This window comes from Carettochelys insculpta, chromosome 31 (assembly GCF_033958435.1).
Source record: "Carettochelys insculpta isolate YL-2023 chromosome 31, ASM3395843v1, whole genome shotgun sequence".
NCBI classification, from domain to species: Eukaryota; Metazoa; Chordata; order Testudines; family Carettochelyidae; genus Carettochelys; species Carettochelys insculpta.
In genome coordinates, this window is record NC_134167.1 from 12,021,297 (window position 1) to 12,046,343 (window position 25,047).

General features: G+C 42.2%; 1 protein-coding gene across 2 annotated transcripts; it reads right to left on the minus strand.

Moving 5' to 3' along the window:
* MTHFD2 (methylenetetrahydrofolate dehydrogenase (NADP+ dependent) 2, methenyltetrahydrofolate cyclohydrolase) lies at positions 1 to 24,966 on the minus strand. 2 transcript variants are annotated; one of them, XM_074981544.1, is made up of 8 exons: positions 24,358 to 24,966; positions 9,988 to 10,172; positions 9,413 to 9,535; positions 8,492 to 8,644; positions 8,298 to 8,405; positions 7,038 to 7,130; positions 4,958 to 5,083; positions 1 to 4,306 (listed from the first exon to the last, which is right to left on the minus strand). In XM_074981544.1, the coding sequence occupies exons 1-8, from the start codon at positions 24,441 to 24,443 to the stop codon at positions 4,167 to 4,169; spliced, it is 1,014 nt and encodes a 337-aa protein (XP_074837645.1). In that variant the 5' UTR covers positions 24,444 to 24,966; the 3' UTR covers positions 1 to 4,166. The 2 variants fall into 2 exon arrangements, with proteins under 2 accessions (XP_074837645.1, XP_074837644.1); XM_074981543.1 differs by lacking the exon at positions 24,358 to 24,966 and adding an exon at positions 16,678 to 18,029.
* Positions 24,967 to 25,047: the final 81 nt, after the last annotated feature.

The following is a 25,047-nucleotide window of genomic DNA, read 5'->3' on the forward strand; positions in this document are numbered from 1 at the left end:
TTTCAGGACTGTAGTTTATTGCATTTGTATACACTGTATGCAGTAAATACCACCCCCAGCAGAGCACAGAAAACAGGGATAAAGAAAATTCCCATCTGGGGAAATTATGGAATGGTTAGAATCGGAGCGTGCACTTAGAGGTAGAAAACTTCTGTGGCTGGTGCTGAAAAATATAGCCATAGCCCTTAAAAACTGCTTCCCTCCTTCTAGCTGTGTTTTCTATGGGAACTTGGTTTGGTGTCAAGAGCAATGTTAAAGCATCTGGACTGTAAAAGGGTAAACTCAGTTGCATTCCACTCTCATGTTAACCTTGCTCTTTGATGAACAGTGATAATTATACTCTTCTAAGCAGACTTGTTGTCCATGTGACTCTTGCTTCTAATGGAAAAACTTGAAAGAGGTTGACAGACATCAACAAGCCATTGTCCAGGCCCCGTAAGGCTGAAATAATTTCAGGTGGCTGGTGTTGCCCTTTGTCAGCACACGTACCAGAAAGTCCTGCTGTCGTAACAATAATTGCCATGTTCTACCCAGCAAGTCTTCCTCAACTTTTGCTCACCCCAACAACATGACTGTCTGGCAGGTAAGAGGCACTTGTGAAAGGGTCTGTTAATCTAGGGTTTGAGATAGAAGGGGGCCTAACTGATCTAATCCAACCTTTCCAGCACAGCTTGTGAGAGTTTTATGATACATGTCAGAGCCAGTGAGCTAACAGAACTTCTTGCTTTGAAAGCACAGGGCTCTCCCACTTGAGGGATTCTTTGCTGTTGCTCCTCCTTAGTCCAACAGTTTAGCAGGAAAGTGACTTACAGGCCTTTGACAGTTAACGTTAATTTCACTAACCATTCACACTAATGTGTAATTAGTCAGATTGGATTGCTGACCTGTCCCCTTCCTATGCTGAAAAAGAGGCAGTGATATTGTGGATTAGGAGCTGCTCAGTTAACTGATGGTATGAAGCCACAGGACTTGAGTTGTGGGACTTAGATAGTTCCATCACTTGAGTGAACTCTTCCATATTTAGCCCCAATGCAAGGGAAAAGTAAGGTAGCAAAAGCCTCAGTTAACCATACTCACATCATGTCTAGGAGCAGTGATAAACATACACAAGAGCATTTATGCCACTTTAAGTAATGGTTTCGCACACTTCCCTGTTCAATCAGGGAAGGAAGGCTACTGGACTCAGAAGTTTTCTGCAGCTGCAACTGTTAGTGTAATAACTCAACCAAGAATGAGATTTACCAGGTCAGTGACTTTACCATTGAATACTAACAATGGTAGTGTGTGCAGCCTTTGGCAGTAGTCTTGCCTGCTAGTTACTGATAAATTAATTTTTTTTTGTCTTATTTTTCAGCCCCTCCAATACTTTAAAAAAAGCAAACAGGCAGGAACCAGAGGTCCACATTCAGCTTTTTTGCATTTAAATACAAAGTAACCAGTCTGCATTGACATCAGTTTGGTTCATAGCACTTTAGTTTATCAGCTTATACCAATCCCAGCCCTTAAAGTAGGGCATCTTCCTTACGGTCCTTAACCAGCTCTGGTTTTCTCTACAATTGTCCCTGCTGTAAATATGACAGTGGCATATAGCTGCCAGATAGTGCAAGCCTGCTTTGCCCCATTGCAAACACTTTTACAAGTCTGTTTCAGATAGGAATAGGTTTGCTGTGAAGGGCCTGCTGCTATGTCAGCTGCTTTAAATTTGCCCCTGCAAAGATTACTTTGATATTATACCTAACACTCAGGGCTGCACTTTCCAGAAAGGAAAGCAACAAAATATTTACTTAAATGGTTTTTGACAACTAAAAACTTTTTTCCAGATTAAAAAAGGCAGTTTTTAAAAGTTGACTAATGGAAACAATATCAATCCTCTGAGAGTGATGCAAAGGCTTCAGTGCTTTCTTGTAAGTAACAAAGGCATCCTTATGAGCTGGCTTCAAGTTTGTCAAGAAGAGGGCTCTTAAAAGTTACTAATTAATTGCAGGGTTTCTGGAATGCTGGTTAAGTATTGCAACTAGTTTGAACCTCAGAAGGAAACAGATACTGGTTCTTTGTAAATACTCAACTGAAGTCAAACAAAAAAACTTGAATTCAATTTCCTATTTATAGTATGTTCTTGTTACAATGCCCAAACACAACTGTTTTTGAATGTGAGATTAATAAATCAGTATTACCCCAATTGACAGTTAAGTGACAACCACTTAATTATTACGTTAATGTAAAAATATTTGAACTTGAAGATGGTTTCTGTGTATTTTCTAGCTTATTTTGTACTAGTCTTGTCTGTGGTAGCTATAATAGGCTTACAACCTTAATTACTTTTTGAAAGAGTAATAGGTCCATTCAGTTTCTATGTACAAAGCAAAGTGGAGAGGCTTTGTTGACTCTGTAGAGTTTCCATGTAGCACAAAAATATGCTTGACTGTTAAATCAAGAAAACAATACCGTATAATTAAGTCCATGCAATGTCACATGCTGTTTACACTTTTTGTATATGCAAGGTGATTTGAAGCATACCAGACTTGCAGCCTACTTAGCTACTAAATACAGTAGCTATTTTATATTTCATTAACAATCAATAAAATCTCTGCAGGCTGTAGTGTGTCCATGATACAAATCCCAATCTTCACTGCCATGATTTCACTCAAAGCAAGTTGTTGGGATGCACTTTTGCTCAGTCTAGTGGAGGTGGTGGTGAAATCCAGGTACCACTTGTTTATGATTAGACAGTGTTCTTAGCTCTAGCAGCAAGGGATTTTTGCTCACAATGAAGGCATCTCTTCCTCTTGGAGATTTTGAAACAAAACCTGCTCCTCTTGCCAAAGCTATTTTCCAGGGCACTTTGGTGTTTCTTCTTAAGGCAAAGTCTCATGACTAGAAAGAAATCTAAATCCAAGTTCTGCATTCTAGCTAACAAAGCCCCAGTCTGCTATAGCTGTAAAAGTCCCCTGTGTACTGATAGCATGCATAAAGAAACTTTTCTGCAAATGAAGCTGAAATTCAAAACTATACCTCTGCTTGCTGCAGTTCCAACTACAGCTGACTTTGTACCTTTTGGAAAAGCCTGTTCCAAAAAAAAGACTGACAAAAGCAGAAATCAATGTGATTTAGCCAGACTAGACAGCAAAACCATCAGCTGTCATGGCTCCCTCTGACCCGAACTAAAGCAAAGTGATTTAGCTGTATGGAGAAAAAGCTATCCCAGCTCTTTCACAGGACAAAACATCAGTAAATTTCAAACAGTACTTGATCAGAAGTTATCCAAGGCAGCTATCTAGGGATTGCAATGCCCTGCATCATTGTGGCAATTTAACTGGGAGGCTGTATGTTCAAGAGCTGCCTTGTTACTTACACTAAGAGACCAAGTAGTTATTTTTTCTGGCATTTTTGTAATCAAAATTACCCTAGGTTATTCACTAAGCATTTTCATGCCTCACAATATAGAGCAAACAAACAAGCATCACATAGCCAATGTAAATCTTAACAGCTCCCTCTCTTCTTTGGCTGAAGAAAAATGGAAAGTCACATTGTGGTGCAGTAATGAACTAACTACATAAGAGCTGGGAGAACTGTCTAGCCTTCAACCTACTTGCTCTTAATATTATGTCTTAGCAGGATTCAGTGCTACCTAAAGACAGGTTTTAAAAAAGACTTTTCCAAGTAACTTTTTTTTGGTAGAAAAATAACTTGAGCTGAACACCTGATATACACAATCAGGTAGGTTGGTCAGATTTGAGGACCTATGAAAACACTTTACCTTGAAGATCACTGTGGAATGTCAGTCTTGATCTTTCATAGGATTTCAAACATGCTAGTTTCATTCCTCTGTGCCATAAATTCCTATAATAAGCTACAATGTCATGGCATCAAAATCACTTGCAGGTGGGTTTTCTCCATCCTGAAAATGTTGAATTCTAACTAGTTTTTTAAAAAAAGCTATTTCACTGGAAATCATTACAAACTAAACAAATGGAGTGACCCAGGTCATTTACATGTTTAAAGCCTTTGCATACAAATGATTGTATACAGATGCTTTAAATAAATAACTAGTGACTTCAAAATATCATTGAATTCACTTCTAAACAATAAATAAAAATATTGCATTTCTATCGGCCTGTTTTTGGGAGTTGATTTGGAATGTTATTTTGAAAATCTGAAGTCCACCATTAAACAGTTAAGGCTTCAAGCTTTTTAGGTTTCAGCAATTTCTTTGCTGCAATAATTGTATTCTTCATTAGCATTGCAACTGTCATGGGCCCAACTCCACCAGGGACTGGAGTGATGTAACTGGCTTTCTTCTTTACACCTGAAGAAAGGAAAGTTAGAACTAAGAAGGGTATACCAAAAAATTTGTAAACAGGCTTTTAAAAGCTGCACTAAATAAATTTTGACAGCTCATACAAAGCTACATTGACATGAAAAGTGCAAAAAAGTCTGTAAAAGCCCCATGCCCAGTCTTGTGTAGATCTAAGGGGAGTTTAAACAGTCTGAGCTTGCTATCTTTTACCTTTACTGACACACAGTCACTGGCTGCATTAATACCTCAACCTATCATCATGTTCAGCTCCTCAACAGTCAGTTTGGTTGCATGATCACATGTGTAATTAGATGTCTAAACTCCAAAGACACAGCAAGTCATGGGAAAAATGGCAGTCCTCAATACTATCAGGTGAAGCATTAAGAGAAAGATTTCTCTGTACAGCTGTGAAAATGGAGTTAGACCAAGTGACTGAAAACTGAAGATGCTTGTCAATTACTCTGTGGTCTCTGGTTTAAACTACAGTAAAACAGGAAGCATGGTTTCCAAAATATTTCCCAAGTATGGTATGAGATCAGATTCGTGGTCTACTCTATAACTTAGATCATCTCAATGTCAGTCACATGCGTGTGGGTTCTCCACCCTTCTAAATATCCAAGATATTTAAAGTAGTTGATTCAAAAAAACAGTCTCTGGTACCTTCAAAATCTACATCTCCAACTAGTTTTGATTTGGCAGTAACAGGATCATGCACTCTGTTTATCCCAACATCAATAACCGCTGCTCCTTCTTTAATCATATCAGCTGTGATCAGATTGGGAATACCTGAAATTTAAAAACAAACCAACCCATTACACCACATTCAGTTACTACTGAATAAAATTTAGAGCTGTGTTCCTAGTCAATAAAAAGAACTGTCAAGAGCCAGAAAAGTAGGTTATCAAAACTAAAATGTAAGTACAGACAACTCTGTCATATCTGGCATCCCCAGGACTGGGAGGTTGCTGGATATTCAAATATTCTGGATAATAGAGAGGTGTACCTAGCAATGCATAACACTGAAGCAAAACAAGATTCGATATTAAACAAAAAATGTATGGAGAGAACTTTATTTACCAACAGTAGCATTGTACACTGTAAACTTACTGTATTTTTGTATTTACTTTCACTATACTGTACTTATAGAAAATGTAACTAAAATTTACTAATGGTTAATTTGAGAGTTCTGGATAATAGACTGCCAGATATGGAAGAGTAACTATACATCCATCCAAAATATTTGTTACCACCACAAGCCTAACAGATCCTTTCCCTATCAAAAACATTTTACAAGATAGCTAGTCATTTTACTCCGTTTTATGGATAAATGATCAACAGCTCATTATGTCCAAATTTATAGCATTATGGGTAAGTAATTAAGAGACAAATAGAAGTACTAAAAAAAGCTAAATGTACTCCAAAAAAAGTTGTCAAATGGCTTAGAATCAAAATGTTACTTTTTAAAAATTAAGCTCTCCAAAAGCTAAACTTCAATGAAGTTTACATAAGCTATTCTAGTGTATTAACTTTAGTACTAACTCGGTAAATGTATCAACTGAATGCAATGCAAGAATGTTGTATCAAGGGGGAAAAGTGAAACTGTTTAGTGTTAGTGACAGAAGGCTGTCTGGCAATAGCACATGGCTATCAGTGCCAGAAATGTGGGCAAATAGCAGCTGGTGAGGTGGGGGGTGCTTATCATGTTGTACCATACATGTAGGATAGCCAGTTACCAATTTATCTTAGTCATAAGTATCCCAAAAGGGAAAAAAAAACTGTTCTGTATGAGCTGCTATTTGTCTTAGTGTCATTACCACTGGTAGACCTCTGCTGCATTTGTTTTCCCTGAGTCACAATACAGATCTACATTAAAAATGTATCTTAAAATGACCTCTTGTTTCTTGTGTGCTTCCAACTTCAGCAGAATCTCCTTTTTCAGTACCTTCGCTGTCATCTTTTTTCTTTGCAATATTCACTTTGTTCTGTGACTTTTTGCTCACTTAACCCTTTTCTTCTCAGGGCTCCCACACAATATACCAAAGTTTGGCTTATGGCCCCACATATGTGATGGCAGCTCACACTGTATGATTCCCTGGCCCATCCAAGCTCCCCTGTACACCTCTGGTTCATGACTGGTCACAGAATCTGAGCTGTTCCTGGATCTAATTAGATAGCAATACATGAACTATTGCATGATAGGTCACAGAACAGTGGTATTGCAGGTCAACCAGTCTCTTGCACCAAATCACTTGCGACAGTAAGTCAGTCCCTGGCTTTAAGGATTTTCCCACTAAGATTTCTCAATTTGATTATGTCAGTGTAATTGGAAAGTATGAATGGTTGCCTTTTTAGACTCAGATACATCAGGGAACAGGCAAGCCATTTCATCAGAAGTCTCTCCCATATTCATTTAAAAAGTAACCTGAGTTGGCTGCAATAGCTCTGTCCTACAAGATGATCCATAGGGCTCCCCAGTCTGCTGCAGTCCAAGCCAGCCACCATCTGGAGTCCAATAATCAAGAGCTCCCTCCAGTTGCTCCTTATAGCACTGTGGAGTGGCTATGGAAGCATCAACCAGCCTCACAGAATGCACAGCACAAGGACTGAACATGGAGGACAATGCACCAAGACCTAAAGGCACCTTTGTTCACTGATTCCAATATAAGGCAGCATAATAATTACAGTAAGTTTCACCCTTCTGGGATTGTTCCCTTTAGTGTACAGAATGGAATGGTGTTACCTGCTGCTGCTACCACAATATCAGCCAGAATCGTGTGCTGCTTGAGCTGTTCCTTAGGAGTGTAGCGATGTGATATTGTTACTGTTGCATCACCTGCAAGATTAGTCTCAGTGAGCATTTATTCATGTTTGACAGGAAAATATCTGGTTCTTAACTCTGTAGGACTTCCTCCTGCAATCCCCCAATGACTTCACAATCTGTAAAGATCATGAAAAAGAAGCAGCCACACAGCACCTTAAAGACTAGCAATTTTATTTATTAGGTAAAATGTTATTGTGCGTAAGACTCTCAAAAAGACCCTAGATTAATCTGATGCAGTGGGTCTTACCCACAAAAGCTCATTACTTAATAAACAAAATTGCTAGTCTTTAAGGTACTACAGTACTGCTTATTCTTTGTGAAGGTACAGCCTAACACAGCTACCCCTCTGAGGCTACGTAAAGATCAGAAGCCCAATATGAAGGGTCACAACTGCTGCTTTTCCCACATTGCTAAGTGGAATGGGGTCCTCTTACTGCAGTATAGATAGAAGACAAAAATCATTGCACATCAATAAGCTTGTGTGCCATTTATTTAATCAAGTACAATGCAATTTATGCATTTATCCTTTCAAGTGCCATGAGAACTTTAGCCACAAGTGGCCAGGGTCTGCAGTACATTCCATCACCCTTAGTACCATGATGAAGAGAGATCCAGTAATCAGGGACACAAAACCACTGATTCATCAGTATTACAATCTACAGCACTGGTGCTTTTTTGAGACTCCCAATTCAGAGACTCCACTGGCTACATCTACACTACAGCAATCTTCCAAAATAACTTCTTTAGAAAGAGTGCATGCGCACACAAAAAAGCTGATCAAAAGAGTGACACGCTCTTTTGAAAGAGAACATCCACACAGCCCCCACTGTTTTGAAAAAACGGGCCAGGGATTGAGAAGTCAGGTGCCAGGAGGACTGCTTTTTCGAAAAAGAAAAAGGGTCCACGGACCACCTACAGACATTTTCTTTCAAAAGCAGTCTTTGAAGGAAGATGCTCTTCCTGAAACAGAAGTGAAAGAGCGCTTTCGAAAGGAGTGCCATATTCTTTCGACTTAATTTCAAAAAAATGCTTTTTGTATGTTAACGCTCTGCCTGATATTTCAAAATAATCCCTTTTGAAAAATATTTTAAAAAATACAACACTTGCTAGTGTAGATGATGTCATCGGGATTATCCTGCAAACTCCAGCAAGAACACAACACAATATCAGATTTGTTACCTCCAGGACGCTCATGTCTACCATCAGTATGCAGCAACATTGCAATGGGCATCCCAACATTCTTGGATCTGCCAGCCACTACCACGTTCTTCCCCAGGGTTGGGATTCCTATCCGAAAGGAAAAGTTAAAACTCACTCAACTTTGAACTGCAACGGTGAAAAAGCACTTAAAATGTTGCTCTTTTTATTCTTACCAGTTCTCTTGATGATTTCCCATACACCCCAAGGTGTAGCTGGCAGCATTGAATATTGGTCCAGACACATACGCCCCACATTTACCACATGAAAGCCATCAACATCTTTCTCTGGAGTCACAGCATTGCAGATCTTTCGCTCATCAATATGCTCTGAAAAAGGTAATAGTGCCCATATTAGGTTACAGCCAACTCCATTTAATCAGCTGAGAATGATCACTGCAGCCTCTATTGACTTACACCAGACATTTCTTCCACACATTCCCAGGGAGTGGAAAACCATAAGCCTGCTCTAAAGCAGTATCCCAAACTTGCAGCTACTCTACATAATCCAACTCCCAGATATTCACGTGTAAATATTTCTATTGCAATCTCAGAAGGCTATATTAGCCCTACAGATATGAATTTTATAGCCTTTCCATAGTTTCTCAAACACAAGCAGGGACTTTTAACAACTTGAAGTTTACCTCTCTGCATTCAATGTTTGTTTCTATGAATGGAAGGAAAAAAGGATTTTTCAGGTGAAAGTTTGGGACCACCCCACCACATGCCCAGAAAACAGCCCTTTAAATTTGGAGATGGTATTTTTAGACTGCTTAGATCGCAGCTGGGTACACAATGCAGTCCCCACCAGCAGCCACTGCTCCAGAAAGGCAGAAACATATCCTACCTACGCCCATGTCAAATTTATGCACATGTTCAATGGCTATTATGAACAAAGTCAATACATCAACTTCTCTTCATTAAGCTGCAGCATGGTAGAATGCCACCTCCTTCATATACATCACACACAAGAGCAATACGCAGGTTCAGGCAGAGTCATACTATAACGTGATCTCTCACCCTATGCAAAACATGCAAAAGTTTTCCAGGTATACATGCAAACACAGTAAGAGCAACTCAGAAAGCTCACAAACTCACCAGGTAAGGGTAACTGCACTAACAGGCCATCCACATTGGTGTCATTATTCAGCTTGCTAATCAAATCAAGCAGCTCCTCTTCTGAGATGGAGGCTGGCTTCAGGATTGTTTCACTGCTGATTCCTATAGCATCATTAAAAGCACAGATATTGGAGAGGGTCAAACATAGATCAGGTCTGCAAACATTAACTCATGCTGATTTGTATACTGCAGAAATAATCTACTCAAGTTTAAAAATCCCAATCTTCCATCACATAGTGTGGACTCAAATAGCTTACATTCAAAAACCAAGATGTAAATAACAATGCTCCTTCATTTATCACTCAGATAAAGATCGAATATTGCCTTCAGGCCTGTACTCCAATGTTACATGAAGGCAGACTGTGTTGGAAGATGGGTGGGAAGCATTATGTCCACTACTAAGCTATGTAGGTAAGAAACTACATGGGCAGCAAGCTACAGCATTGTGTCTCTTCATCCAACATATAAGAAGCCCAATTTAAAATTAGGGTTGAATTAAAGATGCTCATTGTTAAATGTCCTATCAGTCATAAATACAGGAGTGCAGAACATACCTACATCAGCAGCTGCTTTGGTTTTATTAAGTACATAGGAGTGACTTGCAGGGTTTTCTCCAACTAGAACCACACTAAGATGCGGTCTCTTGTTACCAGCTGCTACCCATTGCTCAACCTCATGTCGGGCTTCCTGCCTAATTTGTCGAGCCAGTTTTCTTCCAGAAATTATGACTGCATCATTTCTGAAACAAACAAACAAATTAAAAAAAAATGTTGTCATATTGTCTACGCAAGCTTTTTTAAAAATATTTACTCAGTTTGCTACCCAAGCTTCAGCCCAAGGTCTCATCGTCAAGAAACACAGCTAGTGCAGGGCATTAGAGCAGTTGCTATTGTATTGAATAAGACCAATGCACAAATCGTATTCCATACTTAATTTTTTTTTTTTTTTTATAAAACTCATTTGAGGCAGCCAACAATCATTTCAGTTTCACTAAATATCCTGCTGCTAGCAGCAAAATCAGAAGAGAGATAAAGGATGCATACTAAAGACAATAAATTTAATTCAATTCTACAAGTTTGTGATGAAAAGCAACGAAATTTGAAGACAATCCCTAGACCAGTTCTATGTTTGCTGACTGTTCATGTAATTGGAGAAAGTTGGTGAATTGCTCTTTCCTGGAAACTCTGTGTTTTTATACAATGTATATTTTAGTATCTAAATACTTCAGCTTGGTTTTAATTATCTTTGTTTTTAATTTTCAAATGTTGTTGTAAAAGCTAATATCCGTGTCAAGAGTACAGCTTTAAAAAAGGCTACAGGTACTGACATTTGATCTATATGAAATTTTGCTGAAGCAGAGAGAATAAAATACAAGTGTTATCTTTGACATCTGAGTCTTCTTAAAAGCCCCCTACATACATTCCTGGTCTATATTGGTATCAGGAATACACAGCTATTGCCAAAGCATTCCAGGAAATTGGATAAGTATACAGTAGAAAAAGCTGACTACTACAAGCTGAAGGGGTTACACAGCTGCCAGCTTAAACTAACTGAAAGGCTACACAACAGCTTTCTTTACACCTGACCTTCAATAAATGTATTCATATAATAGCTTGAATAAAAAACACCCTTACCAAGACCAAAATTTAAAAACATCCATTCATTCCTGCTAGACTTTGGAGTCAGCAGGAGGAAAAGGGAGCTGCAATCATGAGTTTTTCCACTCAACTGTAACTGTAACTCTTGACCAGCACTTGTGAAGCAATGCAAACATTGCTTAATGAACATACAGTGGGGGAGAGATCCAAACAGGAAGCTTGTCCGAACTGTGTAAATCCTACAAGTCATTCTGACTCATCCAATACATCAGCATCACATGCAACTGGCGATCAGGTACAGCACGCACAACACATAGTGCAATGGTCAAATACTTGTCTCTCCCACATCTGGGCAAAAAGGCCACAAAGGAAGACAGTAAGGCTTCCATTTTTAAAATTACATTTATCAAGCCTCTTATAAGACAAAATAGCATCTAAAGCTTGAATTTGAGTTTAAACTAGCTTTAACTCAAAGAATCCTTAACGTTGTATTAAGAAAGGCAATTAAAAGTACTGCCCTAGGCTGCTTTCTGAAAGTACTCACATTTTAGTATTTATAGCCAAAATATACTTACTTTTTTAAAAATCAGGAAGGGAAGTCATTGATCTAAAAGACGAGGCTAGCATGGTCAGAAAAGGGAGGAGTCTAAAAGGTGCTCCTAATTTGCATTATTGAACATCTAAAACTTTTACCTTTCAACTTAAGTCGTCAAAGCACTTCAAACACATGGTAAGACTTAGGTTCACACCCAGAAGATATACTTGACCTTATCTGACTAAAACAGGCCTATAAAGATCACAGCTGCAAGCACTGTTATATAGCTAGCGTCTAGCACATGGCCGGAAAAGGTTAAACAATCCCAGTCAAAATGACCCAGAACCAACTTCCAGAAAAATATATAAATTGTAATTATAGCCAGTCCCTGCTATTTAGGCTACAGCTTTGAAATGCAAGCCCATATTGTTAGAAATTAGAGGTAAGACTACTTTTGTTTTTACTAAAACATATGCTAACCATATAAACAAACATTTCCTGTCTATTACTATAACTATTAATTCAGAGATAAAAATGTTAATATTTAGAAGACAATGAAAATAACTCACAATGTCTCTAACATCCCTGATAAACCCCTTAACAGATAAACTCCCTTATGTTAATTACCAGTTTACATCAAAAGAATGCTATGTGTCATTTCTTGCAATACACGCTAATTGAGACACCTCAGCTGTATTATGCCCATTTGTGTAGAATACTTAGTTGTTTTTTTTTAAGTGACTTTCCCCCTCCATGGTCAAACTCTAAGTCCTGCTCTCCACTCCCTTTATTTTAATCAAAAACCGCTCTTCTTTAAAGAGTACAATTCCAGAGCTGGAGCTTTAACCATGAGAGCATCTCTCTGCTTACAGCCACAGTGGGGGAGGGGGGGGGGGAGTAGGCCTTCAGAACTATTGCACAGAGTAAGCCTAGCTGAAAGGGGATCGAGTCAGAAATTGATGCCAACACAAATGTAACCCCCTAAAGATTTCCTGGGCTGCGTGTGCTGGTAGCTCTGGGAGAGGCATGCCATCCCTACTAAGGGAATGGGAACCTAGGCAGACTCATTGTCTGTTTGGCAACCAATAGGAACAGAGAAACTATTTTCAGGGGTACTCAGGAAAGGGGGGAGCCATTTTGGAGCAGTCTGGAGCCACCCAAGGAAAGACAGAACTGGCTGCATGGGGAGCTGGTGAGTCCCATGTAGGATTTCCCCGGAGAACTGATCCTTCAGGGCTTGAAAACAAGACCCCTCAAGCTTGAGCTTTTCCTTCTGCAAGGTGACTTCCAGTTTATAGAATTTTGTAGACGGAAAATCTTCCCCAGACAGCCCAAGTTAGCTTTTCAGCCTGCTACGTAAAAACAGGCATCAGATGGTCAGCTCTACTCTGGCTGCTTGTCCAGGGCTGCAGCTTGCTGTGAGTATGTCTGAGCAACAGGGCAGGAGACTGAAGTTGGGATTTTTAGTATAGTTTTGTAACCTGAACCTTGAGCCCTGCACCCCTTGTGGTGAAGGGAAATCCTGGCACCACAAGTAGCCTGACTCCATCCAGCATGAGAAAAAGGCCTGCCAGCAGTCATCATCAGCAACTGAGGATTCCAGAGCCATCTCTGTCTGTCAAGGAGTTACTTACGAATCACAAGTTTTTAGTTAGCTAGTCAAGGTTATTGTTTAGGAAATCCACAAGATGTGACCTCAAGCTACAGGGTAATTGTGAATCTCTTGGACTATACAGATGAACCCATTCAGCTACATTTGTCACTGCTGTACAGATGATATCATGATCACAGGTCATCAAGGGCATCTACAAGTAAATGCACCCATAGGACACTAATGTAGTATTTGCTATATACTATCACAAGATTGGGGGGAAAAAAATCACAGCGAAACCCCACAAATCCACAGATATCTGCACCTGTGGATTTGGATGTGTATATCCATGGCTTATTTTTGCAGAGATGGCTGCAGATGCCAATACAAATTATATATCCATGCAGGGCTCTAATTATAAGCAAAGGCATAAGTTATGCAGAGACTAAAAGTAAATATATTGTATGTGCTTATGTTATCCCTTGACAGTTTCCATCTATCTGGCAAGTAAGTGAGTCATTACCCTGGAATTAGAATACCTTCCCCCCTCCTCACCTCAAGCTATCCTAGTGACCCAGCCAGAAAGTAGCAAGAGGCATGGAGGCTCCACCAAATAAATTCATACGGGGGGATAAAAAAAATTACATTTTCTTGAGTGGGTGGCAGAATCCAGAACAACTCAGACCTGTCCATCAAAGCCCAAAAGGAGATCAGCACTACAGGGAATAATTTCTGTCAGAAAATCTGTACTCTAACAAACTGCTGCCTTAGACGTATTTGGAGATTTTAAATGTTTCCTCTTAGCTTCTTTTGCAGGACAAACCTCATTTAAATAGCTAGATTATTCATGTGTCTAGTAAAGTTATTATGAAATGAATAATACCTAGCTGACAGTCCCAAAAAAGTCATCACTAAAGGAAATTTTTTTTTTTTTTTTTTTTTTTTTTTTTTTTTGGTATTACTAAATGTAACTGACACAGCCCCTCTATTAGGCAAGTCAACCTTCTGGCACTGTTTCAGATGCTAAATTTTATGAACTGCAGAACTAAACTGATCACATATATACTAAGTCACAAAATGTTAGCTTGCTGAACTTCCTAAAAGCCTTCTCCTATAAACAGAGCCAGACATTCATAAAAGAATCAAAGTTTCACTTGGAGGATCAATACATCACTCACTAGTGAGTTAACAGGGAACGACAAGGCAAAATCTTGGCACCAGCTTTTCACTATAACTCCTTGACTAGACATTAGTCTTGGACAAAAGGGGGAAGAGGCAGGGTGTAGGAAAAAGAACAGAGATGACTAGATGGAAGAAGTGTACAGACACTCCAAACCCTCCATTATAGCATATTTCTCAAGCTTTGTACTTACGCAACCTCAATCAGAATGTGGTTCCTAACGCTGACATCCCCAGAATAAGTTTTGAATTAAATTTGCAAGATCAGAATGTAGCTCTCTGTCTGAAAGCAGCATTAACCTCCCTCCTGCTCAAATACCCCTCCAAGAGTCAAGCCCTCAGAAACATCAAAGAGTTTACAGGTGAAGAAAAGCTGAAAACACACCTTAAAAAGCCTTAAAGAGTTTGGCACTTTGCATCTTGAGCAAGCCTGATACAATTTTAATACATTGAAAACAGCACCATCTTGTTGGATGGCAGTTACACAACATAGCCACAATTTTCTGTATGAGTTCCTGAAAGGGGAGGAGTTGCGGAAAGATCTCAAAGCTAGACTGACGTAAGTACTGTAGCCTAATGTAATTTTTGGGCAATAATGGAAACTACAGAAAAAGAAATGGGAACACAAAATATATTTCTTGCTACTGAGAAATATCGTAACAGTCATAGCTAGAAAACCAGTAGTTTTGATAAAGTTTTGGCTCCCTCACACATGCCAATAATAGTTAACATTTTACTTAAAATATATATATTCATACCTACAAAGCTACTTTTCTATCCCAAGTGATTTTTTAAATAAGTTAAGATTTTTCATCAGGGTGACAGCAGGTAAGATTTTTGTGCTTGGACTTGTAAATTTTCATGACTATAAGGTGGACGGTAAAAAAAAAAAAAAAAAAGCACCTTGAATTAGGATCTTAATTTGCAGACAAATCTGTAGCATCTAAGAGCCTCCCTTGCTGAGAGAATGGTCTTTGGCCAGAAAGAAAAGCGATTATCAGTAAACAGAGTTCCTCCAACTCTTCTTAAGATTTTTCCTTGGCACTAAATTAATCTTCAACCCCCAAACACGTATTTTCTCCCCTCACACAGTACACATTTCATTCAGTTACATCTGTGTTCTCACAGCCACACCAGGAGTCTTACAAGGTAGTGCTGGATACAGTCACAAAGGGAGACCAGAAGGGCAGATGGTGCTTTGTCTGCAGCAAGGTCAGGTTGTGCCAGAGATTTTGAGCAGCAGAAGCAACTGTTCCATGCAAGCTCAGAATAGGATTTCATCAGCCTGCAGATTTATGAGCTACCACTGGGAGTCCTCAACCAAAGCAGAGCACAAATTCCCATTCATTTCAATAATGGTGTAGTTTACACGTACCTCAAGTGTACAAAAGAAAAGCCTGAGTTTCTCTTTCAGTAGATACAAATACCTGTCTAACAATATTTACAATGTTTTGGGGTTTAACACTCTCCTCTCTTGCATCCAATATCCACTTTCAACACAGCTTTCCAGTGTTTGGTGTTTTATCCCTACTGCATCCATCAGCTGTCCAAGACTGGGGTTGCAATCCCACACAGTAGCTGCATGGGTCAGCCTTCTTAATGTGTTCAGAGTTTGTTTGTTCCCTAAGGCAACCATTATTTACCCTGGACAGAGCTTCAATATTTGTAATTAGATCCCCAAATACATCAACCATCTGCCTTGGAGGGGAAGGCTTATGTTGCCACCTGTGTGGCTTTGCTGTCCCCCCACCAAGAGTCAGTTTTATTTCATTGCTTTTTCACTGGAGAAACAGGGCTCTTTTCTCAGATGCTAAAGAGATAGTCCTGACTCAGGACTGCCTCCCCACAAGGAGCCTGGCTGCCCAGGAGCACCTCTCTGAGCTTTGCATTGTTTGGCTCCCTATCTAGTTCAGAATCCCTGAGTCTAGGTCATACAAGTACCCTAAAAAGTTACCCCATTTTTCCTCCCCTGCTGGGCACCCCTCTCATCCCCCAAAACAACCCCACCACTTCTGCCCTTCCCCTTAAGGGACACATCCCTTGATCCCTCCACACAGTAAGTGACCCCACCCTTTCCATGTCTGCCCTTTCCCCAGGCACCCTACCTGCCCTCCGTGAACTCACCCTTTCTCACGTCCCCACAGGGGGCATCCCCCCCGCCCCCGCCCACACAACCAGAGCCCCCTTCCACCTCCCCACAGGGGGCGTCCTCCCCCCAAAAATAGCGCTCCCCCACCTCCCCTCTAGGGACCCACGCCTCGCTCCCCAAAAGGTTCCCACAAGGGACTGTCGCCCCCCACCCCCGCCTCAATTCGGACGCGTCTCCGGCCATTTTTCTTACCTGGGCGCGGTGAGATGCAGCCGCCGAGAGCTCGAGACGCAGCAGCAGCCCTGAGGACTTGGTCCCGCCTGGCCCAGGGCTCGGAGCAGAAGACGCGGGCACAATGCGGTTACCATGGTTCAGCCGACGGGAATCGAACCGCCACAACGGACGCGCCGAACCGTTACTTCGCGCGGGGAGCAAGAAAAGACGAGCAACCACCCACTCATATAGCTTCCCCAGCCCGCCGGCCCTCCCCCTATTGGCTGGGGCAGCACCTATCGGACGGCGCATAATTTGCCGGCGCCGCGGTGATTGGCGATCTCCAGCAATGACGCCACAGATGGAGGGGAAAGGCACGGAGGCTTACGTATGTGGGTCATGATTGGTTGCAATGGTGATGATGCAAGGAGATAAAGGAAACCGATTGGAGGCCACACAGAAAGGGTAGTACCAGCTCCGATAGTGACGCACTTGGCTCTGGCTATGATCAGGGGAAAATGAGCCGGAGGGGCGGGACAAACCGTAGGTGCTGGCTTTTGATTGGTGAAGATAGGAGGGAGACGGGTGTGGGAAGGGGCGTGTTTGCCGCTTAGCCGGCTCTTTCCGAGTGGCTGTAACCGGGGCTGAGTGTTGCGTAAGCCAGAGGCGGCCGGATGATGCTGCCCGTCCCCAGGCAGCGCGTGTCTGGCCTCAGGTGGAGTGAATAAGGACTTTCCTGCACCAGCTAGTGGAGGCTAACACCTGCAGAGAGAGCATAACCATCGGGCATTACCATTATCCACAGCACGGAAAAAGGAAATAGTGGGCAAGGAGATCAGGACAAACCCCAGCCCTTATGGGGAAAGCATCTTATGGGATGAATGTCAGTCCCAGCATGCTGGCCCGTGTATCGGCAAAATAGGCCGGCACTTTACTACCTACCGCTGATTTAGGTGGTGTTTGAAAAGAGATAGAAATCAATAAAGCTGCATCAAACGTTCAACTGTGCCTGATGTGTTTGAGGGCCCCCGTTGAACTGGAGACCCCTCTTCTGGAAAATACCGACAAATCAAGTAAAGCTTTGCAGCTGTGGCTCCTATGGGGACCTTACATGATTTGTACTTGTGGATTTCATTTAAGGAGGACTGGAAGTCCAGGTGTTGTTATAAAGGCTATGCTTAAACCGCTAAGTGGTCCCTTATCTAGCAACGGGATTCAGACTGTTCCTCAGTTTTGCTAAATTGATTAATTCAGTATAGTGAACTGAATATGAAAAGTCTGTTTTTCTATCCAGGATGAAGCCTGACAAAGGTGCTGCTTGCTCCCACTGCTCTCCCACTGCATGTATGAACAATTTATTTTTCTGTTTACCAGCAGGATTGTTTTTACTGTCTTGCCAAATTACCACCAAATAAGTTAAATTTTGCTTCCTTTAAACTGCCCCTGTGGTTTCATTTGGCTACAGCAATCTTCTTGACTTTCTCTGTTAACTTAATTAACTATATTACTAAAATCATAGAATCATAGAACACTCGGACCGGAAGGGGCCTCGAGAGGCCATCGAGTCCAGTCCCCTGCCCCGACTACAGGACCGACCACTATCTACACCATCCCTGATAGACATCTATCTAATCTGTTCTTAAATATCTCCAGCGAGGGAGATTCCACAACCTCCCTTGTCAACTTATTCCAGTACTTGACCACCCTGACAGTTAGGAACTTTTTCCTAATGTCCAACCTAAACTTCCCTTGCTGCAGCTTAAGTCCATTGCCTCTTGTTCTCTCCTCAGAGGCCAAGAAGAACAAGTTTTCTCCCTCCTCCTTATGACACCCTTTAAGATATCTGAAAACCGCTATCATGTCCCCGCTCAATCTTCTTTTTTCCAAGCTAAACAAGCCCAATTCTTTCAGCCTTTCTTCATAAGTCATGTTCTCCAGACCTTTTATCATTCTAGTTGCTCTTCTCTGGACCTTCTCTAATTTCTCCACATCCTTCTTGAATTGGGGTGCCCAGAACTGGACACAATATTCCAGCTGAGGCCTAACCAGTGCAGAGTGGAGCGGTAGAATGATTTCTCGTGTCTTGTTCACAACACACCTGCTAATGCATCCCAGAATCATGTTTGCTTTTTTTGCAACAGCATCACACTGTTGACTCATATTTAACTTGTGCTCTACTAGAACCCCTGGATCCCTTTCTGCTGTACTCCCTCCTAGACAGTCTTTTCCCATTCTGTATGTGTGAAACAGATTATTCCTTCCTAAGTGCAGCACCTTACATTTATCTTTATTAAACTTCATCCTGTTTACTTCAGACCATTTCTCCAATTTATCTAGATCATTCTGAATTATGACCCTATCCTCCAAGGTAGTTGCAACCCCTCGCAGCTTGGTATCATCTGCAAACTTAATAAGCGTACTTTCTATGCCAATATCCAAATCATTAATGAAGATATTGAACAGAACTGGTCCCAAAACAGACCCCTGCAGAACCCCACTTGTTATGCTTTTCCAGCAGGATTGAGCACCATTAACAACTACTCTCTGGGTACGATCAGCCAGCCAGTTATGCACCCACCTTACTGCAGCCCCATTTAAGTTGGACTTGCCTAGTTTGTCGATAAGAATATTATGCGAGACCGTATCAAATGCTTTACTAAAGTCTAGGTATACCACATCCACTGCTTCTCCCTTATCTACAAGTCTCGTTATCGTGTCAAAAAAAGCTATCCGGTTGGTTTGACATGATTTGTTTTTTACAAAACCATGCTGGCTGTTCCCTATCACTTTACTACCTTCCAAGTGCTTGCAGATGACTTCCTTAACTACCTGCTCCATTACCTTTCCTGGCACAGAAGTTAAGCTGACTGGCCTGTAATTTCCTGGGTTGTTCTTATTCCCCTTTTTGTAGATGGGCACTATATTTGCCCTCTTCCAGTCTTCTGGAATCTCTCCTGTCTCCCATGACTTTCCAAAAATGAGAGCTAACAGCTCAGCTACTTCTTCTATCAGCTCCTTGCGGATTCTAGGATGCATTTCATCAGGCCCTGGTGACGTGCAGACATCTAATTTTTCTAAATGGTTTTTAACTTGTTCTTTTTTTATTTCAAAAACTAACTCTACCCCTTTTCCACCAGCATCCACTGTGTCAGGCATTTCTGCAGACTTCTCCGTGAAGACCGAAAAAAGAAGTCATTAAGCATCTCTGCCATTTCCAAGTTCCCCGTTACTGTTTCTCCCTCCTCACTGAGCAATGGCCCTACCCTGTCCTTGGTCTTCCTCTTGTTTCTAATATATTTGTAAAAGGCCTTCTTGTTACCCTTTATGCCTGTAGCTAGTTGGAGCTCATTTTGTGCCTTAGCCTTTCTAATTTTACTCCTGCATTCCTGTGTTATTTGCCTATGTTCCTTCTTTGTAATTTGTCCTAGTTTCCATTTTTTATAGGATTCCTTTTTTAGTTTGAGATCATGCAGGATCTCCTTGTTAAGCCAAGGCGGTCTTTGCCCATATTTGCTATCTTTCCTACATAGGGGAATAGCTTGTTTTTGGGCCCTTAATAACGTCTCTTTGAAAAACTACCAACTCTCCTCAGTTGTTTTTCCCCTCAGTTTTTCCTCCCATGGGATCTTACCTACCAGCTCTCTGAGTTTACCAAAATCTGCCTTCCTGAAATCCATCATCTCTATTTTGCTATTTTCCCTCCTACCAGTCCTTAGAATTGTGAATTCTATGATTTCATGATCACTTTCACCCAAGCAGCCTCCCACATTCAAATTCTCGACCAAGTCCTCCTTATTTGTTAAAATCAAATCCAGAACAGTTTCTCCCCTGGTGGCTTTTTCAACTTTTTGGAATAAAAAATTGTCTCCAATGCAGTCTAAGAACTTATTGGATAGTCTGTGCCCCGCTGTATTTGTGTCCCAGCATATATCTGGATAGTTAAAGTCCCCCATCACCACCAAATCCTGGGCTCTGGATGATTTTGTTAGTTGTTTAAAAAAAAGCATCATCCACCTCTTCCACCTGGTTAGGTGGCCTGTAGTAGACTCCTAACAGGACATCACCCTTGTTTTTTACCCCTCTTAAACTAACCCACAGACTCTCAACACGTCCATCTCCACCTCAGTCCAAGTGTGTACATTTTTTATATATAAGGCAACACCTCCCCCCTTTTTTCCCTGTCTATCTTTCCTAACCAGGCTGTAGCCTTCAATACCAACATTCCAATCATGTGTATTATCCCACCAAGCTTCTGTGATGCCAATGATATCATAGTTGTATTTATTTATTAGCACTTCCAGTTCTTCCTGCTTATTACCCATACTTCTTGCATTGGTATATAGGCATCTTAGATATTGATTTGAACTTTCCCCCCAGTTTTTTCCTGGCCCTCTTTTTACTCTGACATTGTTGCCCATGCTCCCTCCTACTTCCAACCCATCTCCCGGGTTTCCATGTTCTCCACTTACCTGCGGGCTTTGCTCCCCTGTCCCCGTCAAACCTAGTTTAAAGCCCTCCTCACCAGGTTAGCAAGTCTGTGTCCGAATATGGTCTTTCCCCTCCTCGAGAGAACGCCATCTCTGCCTAGCAGTCCCTCCTGAAATAGCATCCCGTGGTCGAAGAAACCGAAGCCTTCCCGGCGACACCATCCACGCAGCCAGGCATTCACCTCTAGGATGCACCTGTCTCTGCCTGGGCCCCTACCCGCAACAGGAAGGATTGAAGAGAATACCACCTGCACCCCAAACCCCTTCACCCGTGCCCCCAGAGCCCTGTAGTCACTCTTGACCTGCTCAGCATTACACCTCACAGTATCATTAGTGCCCACAGGGATGAGAAGCATGGGATAGTAGTCTGAGGGCTGGACAATCCTCGACAATGCCTCTGTAACATCTCGGATACGGGCCCCAGGCAGGCAGCATACCTCCCAAGACGAAATGTCAGGGCGACAGATGGGTGCCTCCGTCCCCCTCAAAAGAGAGTCTCCGACCACCACTACTCTGCGTTTCCTTCTTGCAGTGGTGGCAGGAGACTTCTCAGCCTCGGGGGTACGAGGCTTCTCCTTTTCTGTACTGGGCAACTCATCTCCTGTAGCAAGTACAGCATAACGGTTTTCCAGTACCACAGTGGGAGGGTTCTGTGCAGGGGTGGAACACTGCCTGCTGCCAGAAGTAACCAGCTGCCAGTGCCCAGCCTGGTCTACCTCTTTCTCCACCAGTGGTTTATCAGCCTTCCTGTACACTGGGACAGTCACCTCAGCAGACTCCAGATGAATACTATCTAGGAACTGCTCGTGGATTCAGATAATGCTTCACTTCGTTTCACAACACTATGGAACAAGTCCTTTGACAGCTTACTTTTGTCTGAGGAATAACAGGAGACCTAATAAGTTTCATTTGTGTTATACTAGTGCCTGTTTGCCCTTGCAAAAATTGTGTGGCATCTGCCACAGCACATTACACCTTGCATTTGGTTGTGTGGAGTAGTGATTCAGTATAGAGAATATTAACCTGTTGAAATTCCTGAAACATCCTGAATATAACAAGCTTTTCTGTACAAGAACTTTTCTGGTTTGGCACTACATACATTATGCAAACTGTCAGCAGCTTTGCACAAAAATGGTAACAGTACACTGTACATGCCTCTGGGTGTATTTTAATTTCCCAAGGACATTCCCTTGTGTTGATTTTTTTAAAGATACATAAAAGAGCTGCTATACATGTGCAAAATATGACTTTGTTATTCAAATGTCTGCTCTGTGCCTCTGAGACAGATGCATCAAAAACCCAGAAAAAATAAGCAATTAGAATAGGGGCTCTCAACTAATTTCATAATGCAGATGCATCTCAATACAGTAGAAGTCAGATTTATATACACCACAGTTGTAAACTGACCAGTCAGCTGCATACCTAATTTGGAACTTGAAGTACCCATTCAGGAAACAGCAGAGACAACAAAAACTCAGAGGCACAAAAGATAAATATACAGATTAAACCTCTTCAGCCCAGTACCCCTGGGACCCAGCTGGTGCTGAATGAGAGAATTTGCAAGACCACAGCACATTACCAGCACTTCCACTGCTTACTCAGCTCTGAGAAGACATTTAGGGGTAAATTACAACTAAATAACAGCACAAGATACTGAGATCCAGGACTGGTGACTGTAAACAATGTTTATGGGACCATCGGAAAGTTGGCTACAGCCATGATAATTCGTTGTCCAGCTAACTAAAATCATGCCAGATTATAGATATTGCCAGAGAAGAGAGTGCAGGACTAGAGAGGATCAACATGTTTTACTATATCAGAGAGGTAGCCGTATTAGTCTGTAGCTTCAAGAACAACAAGAAGTCTTGTGGCACCTTATAGACTAACAGATATTTTGGAGCATAAGCTTTCGTGGGCAAAGACCCACTTCATCTGATGAAGCAGGTCTTTGCCCACGAAAGCTTATGCTCCAAAATATCTGTTAGTCTATAAGGTGCCACAAGACTTCTTGTTTTACTGTGTTAAATATAAGTTATTAAAAATAAAGGGAAGGTTTAAAAACTTTGACAAGGAAATTGTTTTGTTTTGTTTAAATTTAGATGTTTAAAAGCAGCATTTTTCTTCTGCATTGCAAATATTCAAACCTGTATTAAGTCAACTTTCAGTTGCAAACAATTGAAAAACCCGTAAAATTTTGTTGAGTTACAAACTTCATTTCTGTAGTGTTTGTAACTCTGTAGTTCTATTATATTAAGATTGTCCTCTGCAAACCTCCCCTTCCATTTTTGATCATCCAGACTCTCTCCTGTATTTACAATCAGCTAACATCCCTGTGACAACTAAAGCAACTGTTTACATGGAAAGGTAATATTTGGAAAACACTTGCTGCATTTTTGCTTCTATTGGTGCCATTTAAATGAGAAGAGCCAAAATCATGCAACTAATCAGTTTCAATGAATCACCAGGCTGTTCTGCAGATTACAATTTGAAAATAAATTATTTGGAAAACTATATACTCTCTATGTACCTCTCTCTGTTCTAAGTATTCCCATCTTGAAAACTCTCACTGCAAAAACACCAACTTTCATTCTATAAAGAATCCTACAAGACAAAGGCCACTTCAGGACAAAGGCTGAGACCTGGCTTAGCATTGGTGCAACACCAATATGACACCTAGAGGATTTACCTGGCATTGCTCCGATCCTTGTGAAGGGGTCAGAGCAGAGGATAGGGGTGCAAGACTCAGGCCTGGGAGAACTCACAAATGCTGCCTACAGCAGCGAGGGTGGTGCTGCTCTAGCAATAGCGGTTCCCCGAAGAGTCTGGGGCCATGCTGCCCAGCTGGCAGTTCCTCCTGGGGGGCTGGGATTCACTGCTCATTACACCACATCTGAGATGGTGGGGCTGCTGGCACAGTGGCCAATTGCTGGGGGGTGGGATAGTGTGGGTGGGATTGCTGGGGGGCACCACTTATATGGGCCGGTAACCAGCAACATGGAGAGCCCTGGCCCCAATTAGACACTCTCTTCCTCGTGCAGCCACCCCTGTGCAGTCACTCTGCGGCGCAGCTGTCCTCTGCAGTCACTGCAGAGTATAAATGTCCTTCTTATCAGTTCCCTCCCTTCCCATGTTATGGAAAAGAACAGCATTCCACGCACATCCCTACCCTGACCGTGCTTTAAGTTCGGATAAGAGGAAGCTGTTTGCCAAATTGGGTCATCTTAGCTCTTACCTTTTAGGAGGTGGTCTTGACCAAACGGGCTCGCAGATGGATGGTCTCACCAACAGAAAGGTGCACGCGCTCTCTCTAGTATACATGGAGAGGTGGGGACGAAGAGGCGCTTTATGCTCCAAGGCAAATCAGGGAATATAGGCCCAACTCCTCGACGGTACTGAGCCACTTAATTCCCACGCAGATAAATCTGGGCCGTGCCCTGTGCAGTTTCTGGAAAGAGCAAGAGCGACCAAGCGAGGCAGGCGCAAGACGCATCTTCCCGGGAGAGGGGAAAGCCACGGCAGCAAGAGCATCAGCAGACATGGAGCTGGAACCAAAAAGCTGCGCCTGGGCCAAAGCCCCACAGGTGCTGCTGCTGTACAGGATCCCTTCCCCCCACAAAGTGCCGCCAGCAAGTCCCCCGTCCCCAGGCACCAATGTGCCAGCATCGGGCATAGGCCAACGCCTCCGCAGGGCGGGGCCTACACGTTGCACGTCCTTCCAGGGCTGCTGCTTGGGCCTGTCGGCTGGAGGCCTTTGGGGGCACCCCTGTGGGTGAGCCCCCGCCCCATGCCTGACCCACAGGCTCTGGCAACAGGACAGGCCTCTCAGCGGTTGCTCGGTAACGGGGGGCGGGTGGGGGGAGAGCAACTCCCCCTGCAGAGCCCCCACTACTTCTCCCCCCTCGGACACCCCTCTCCTCCCGGG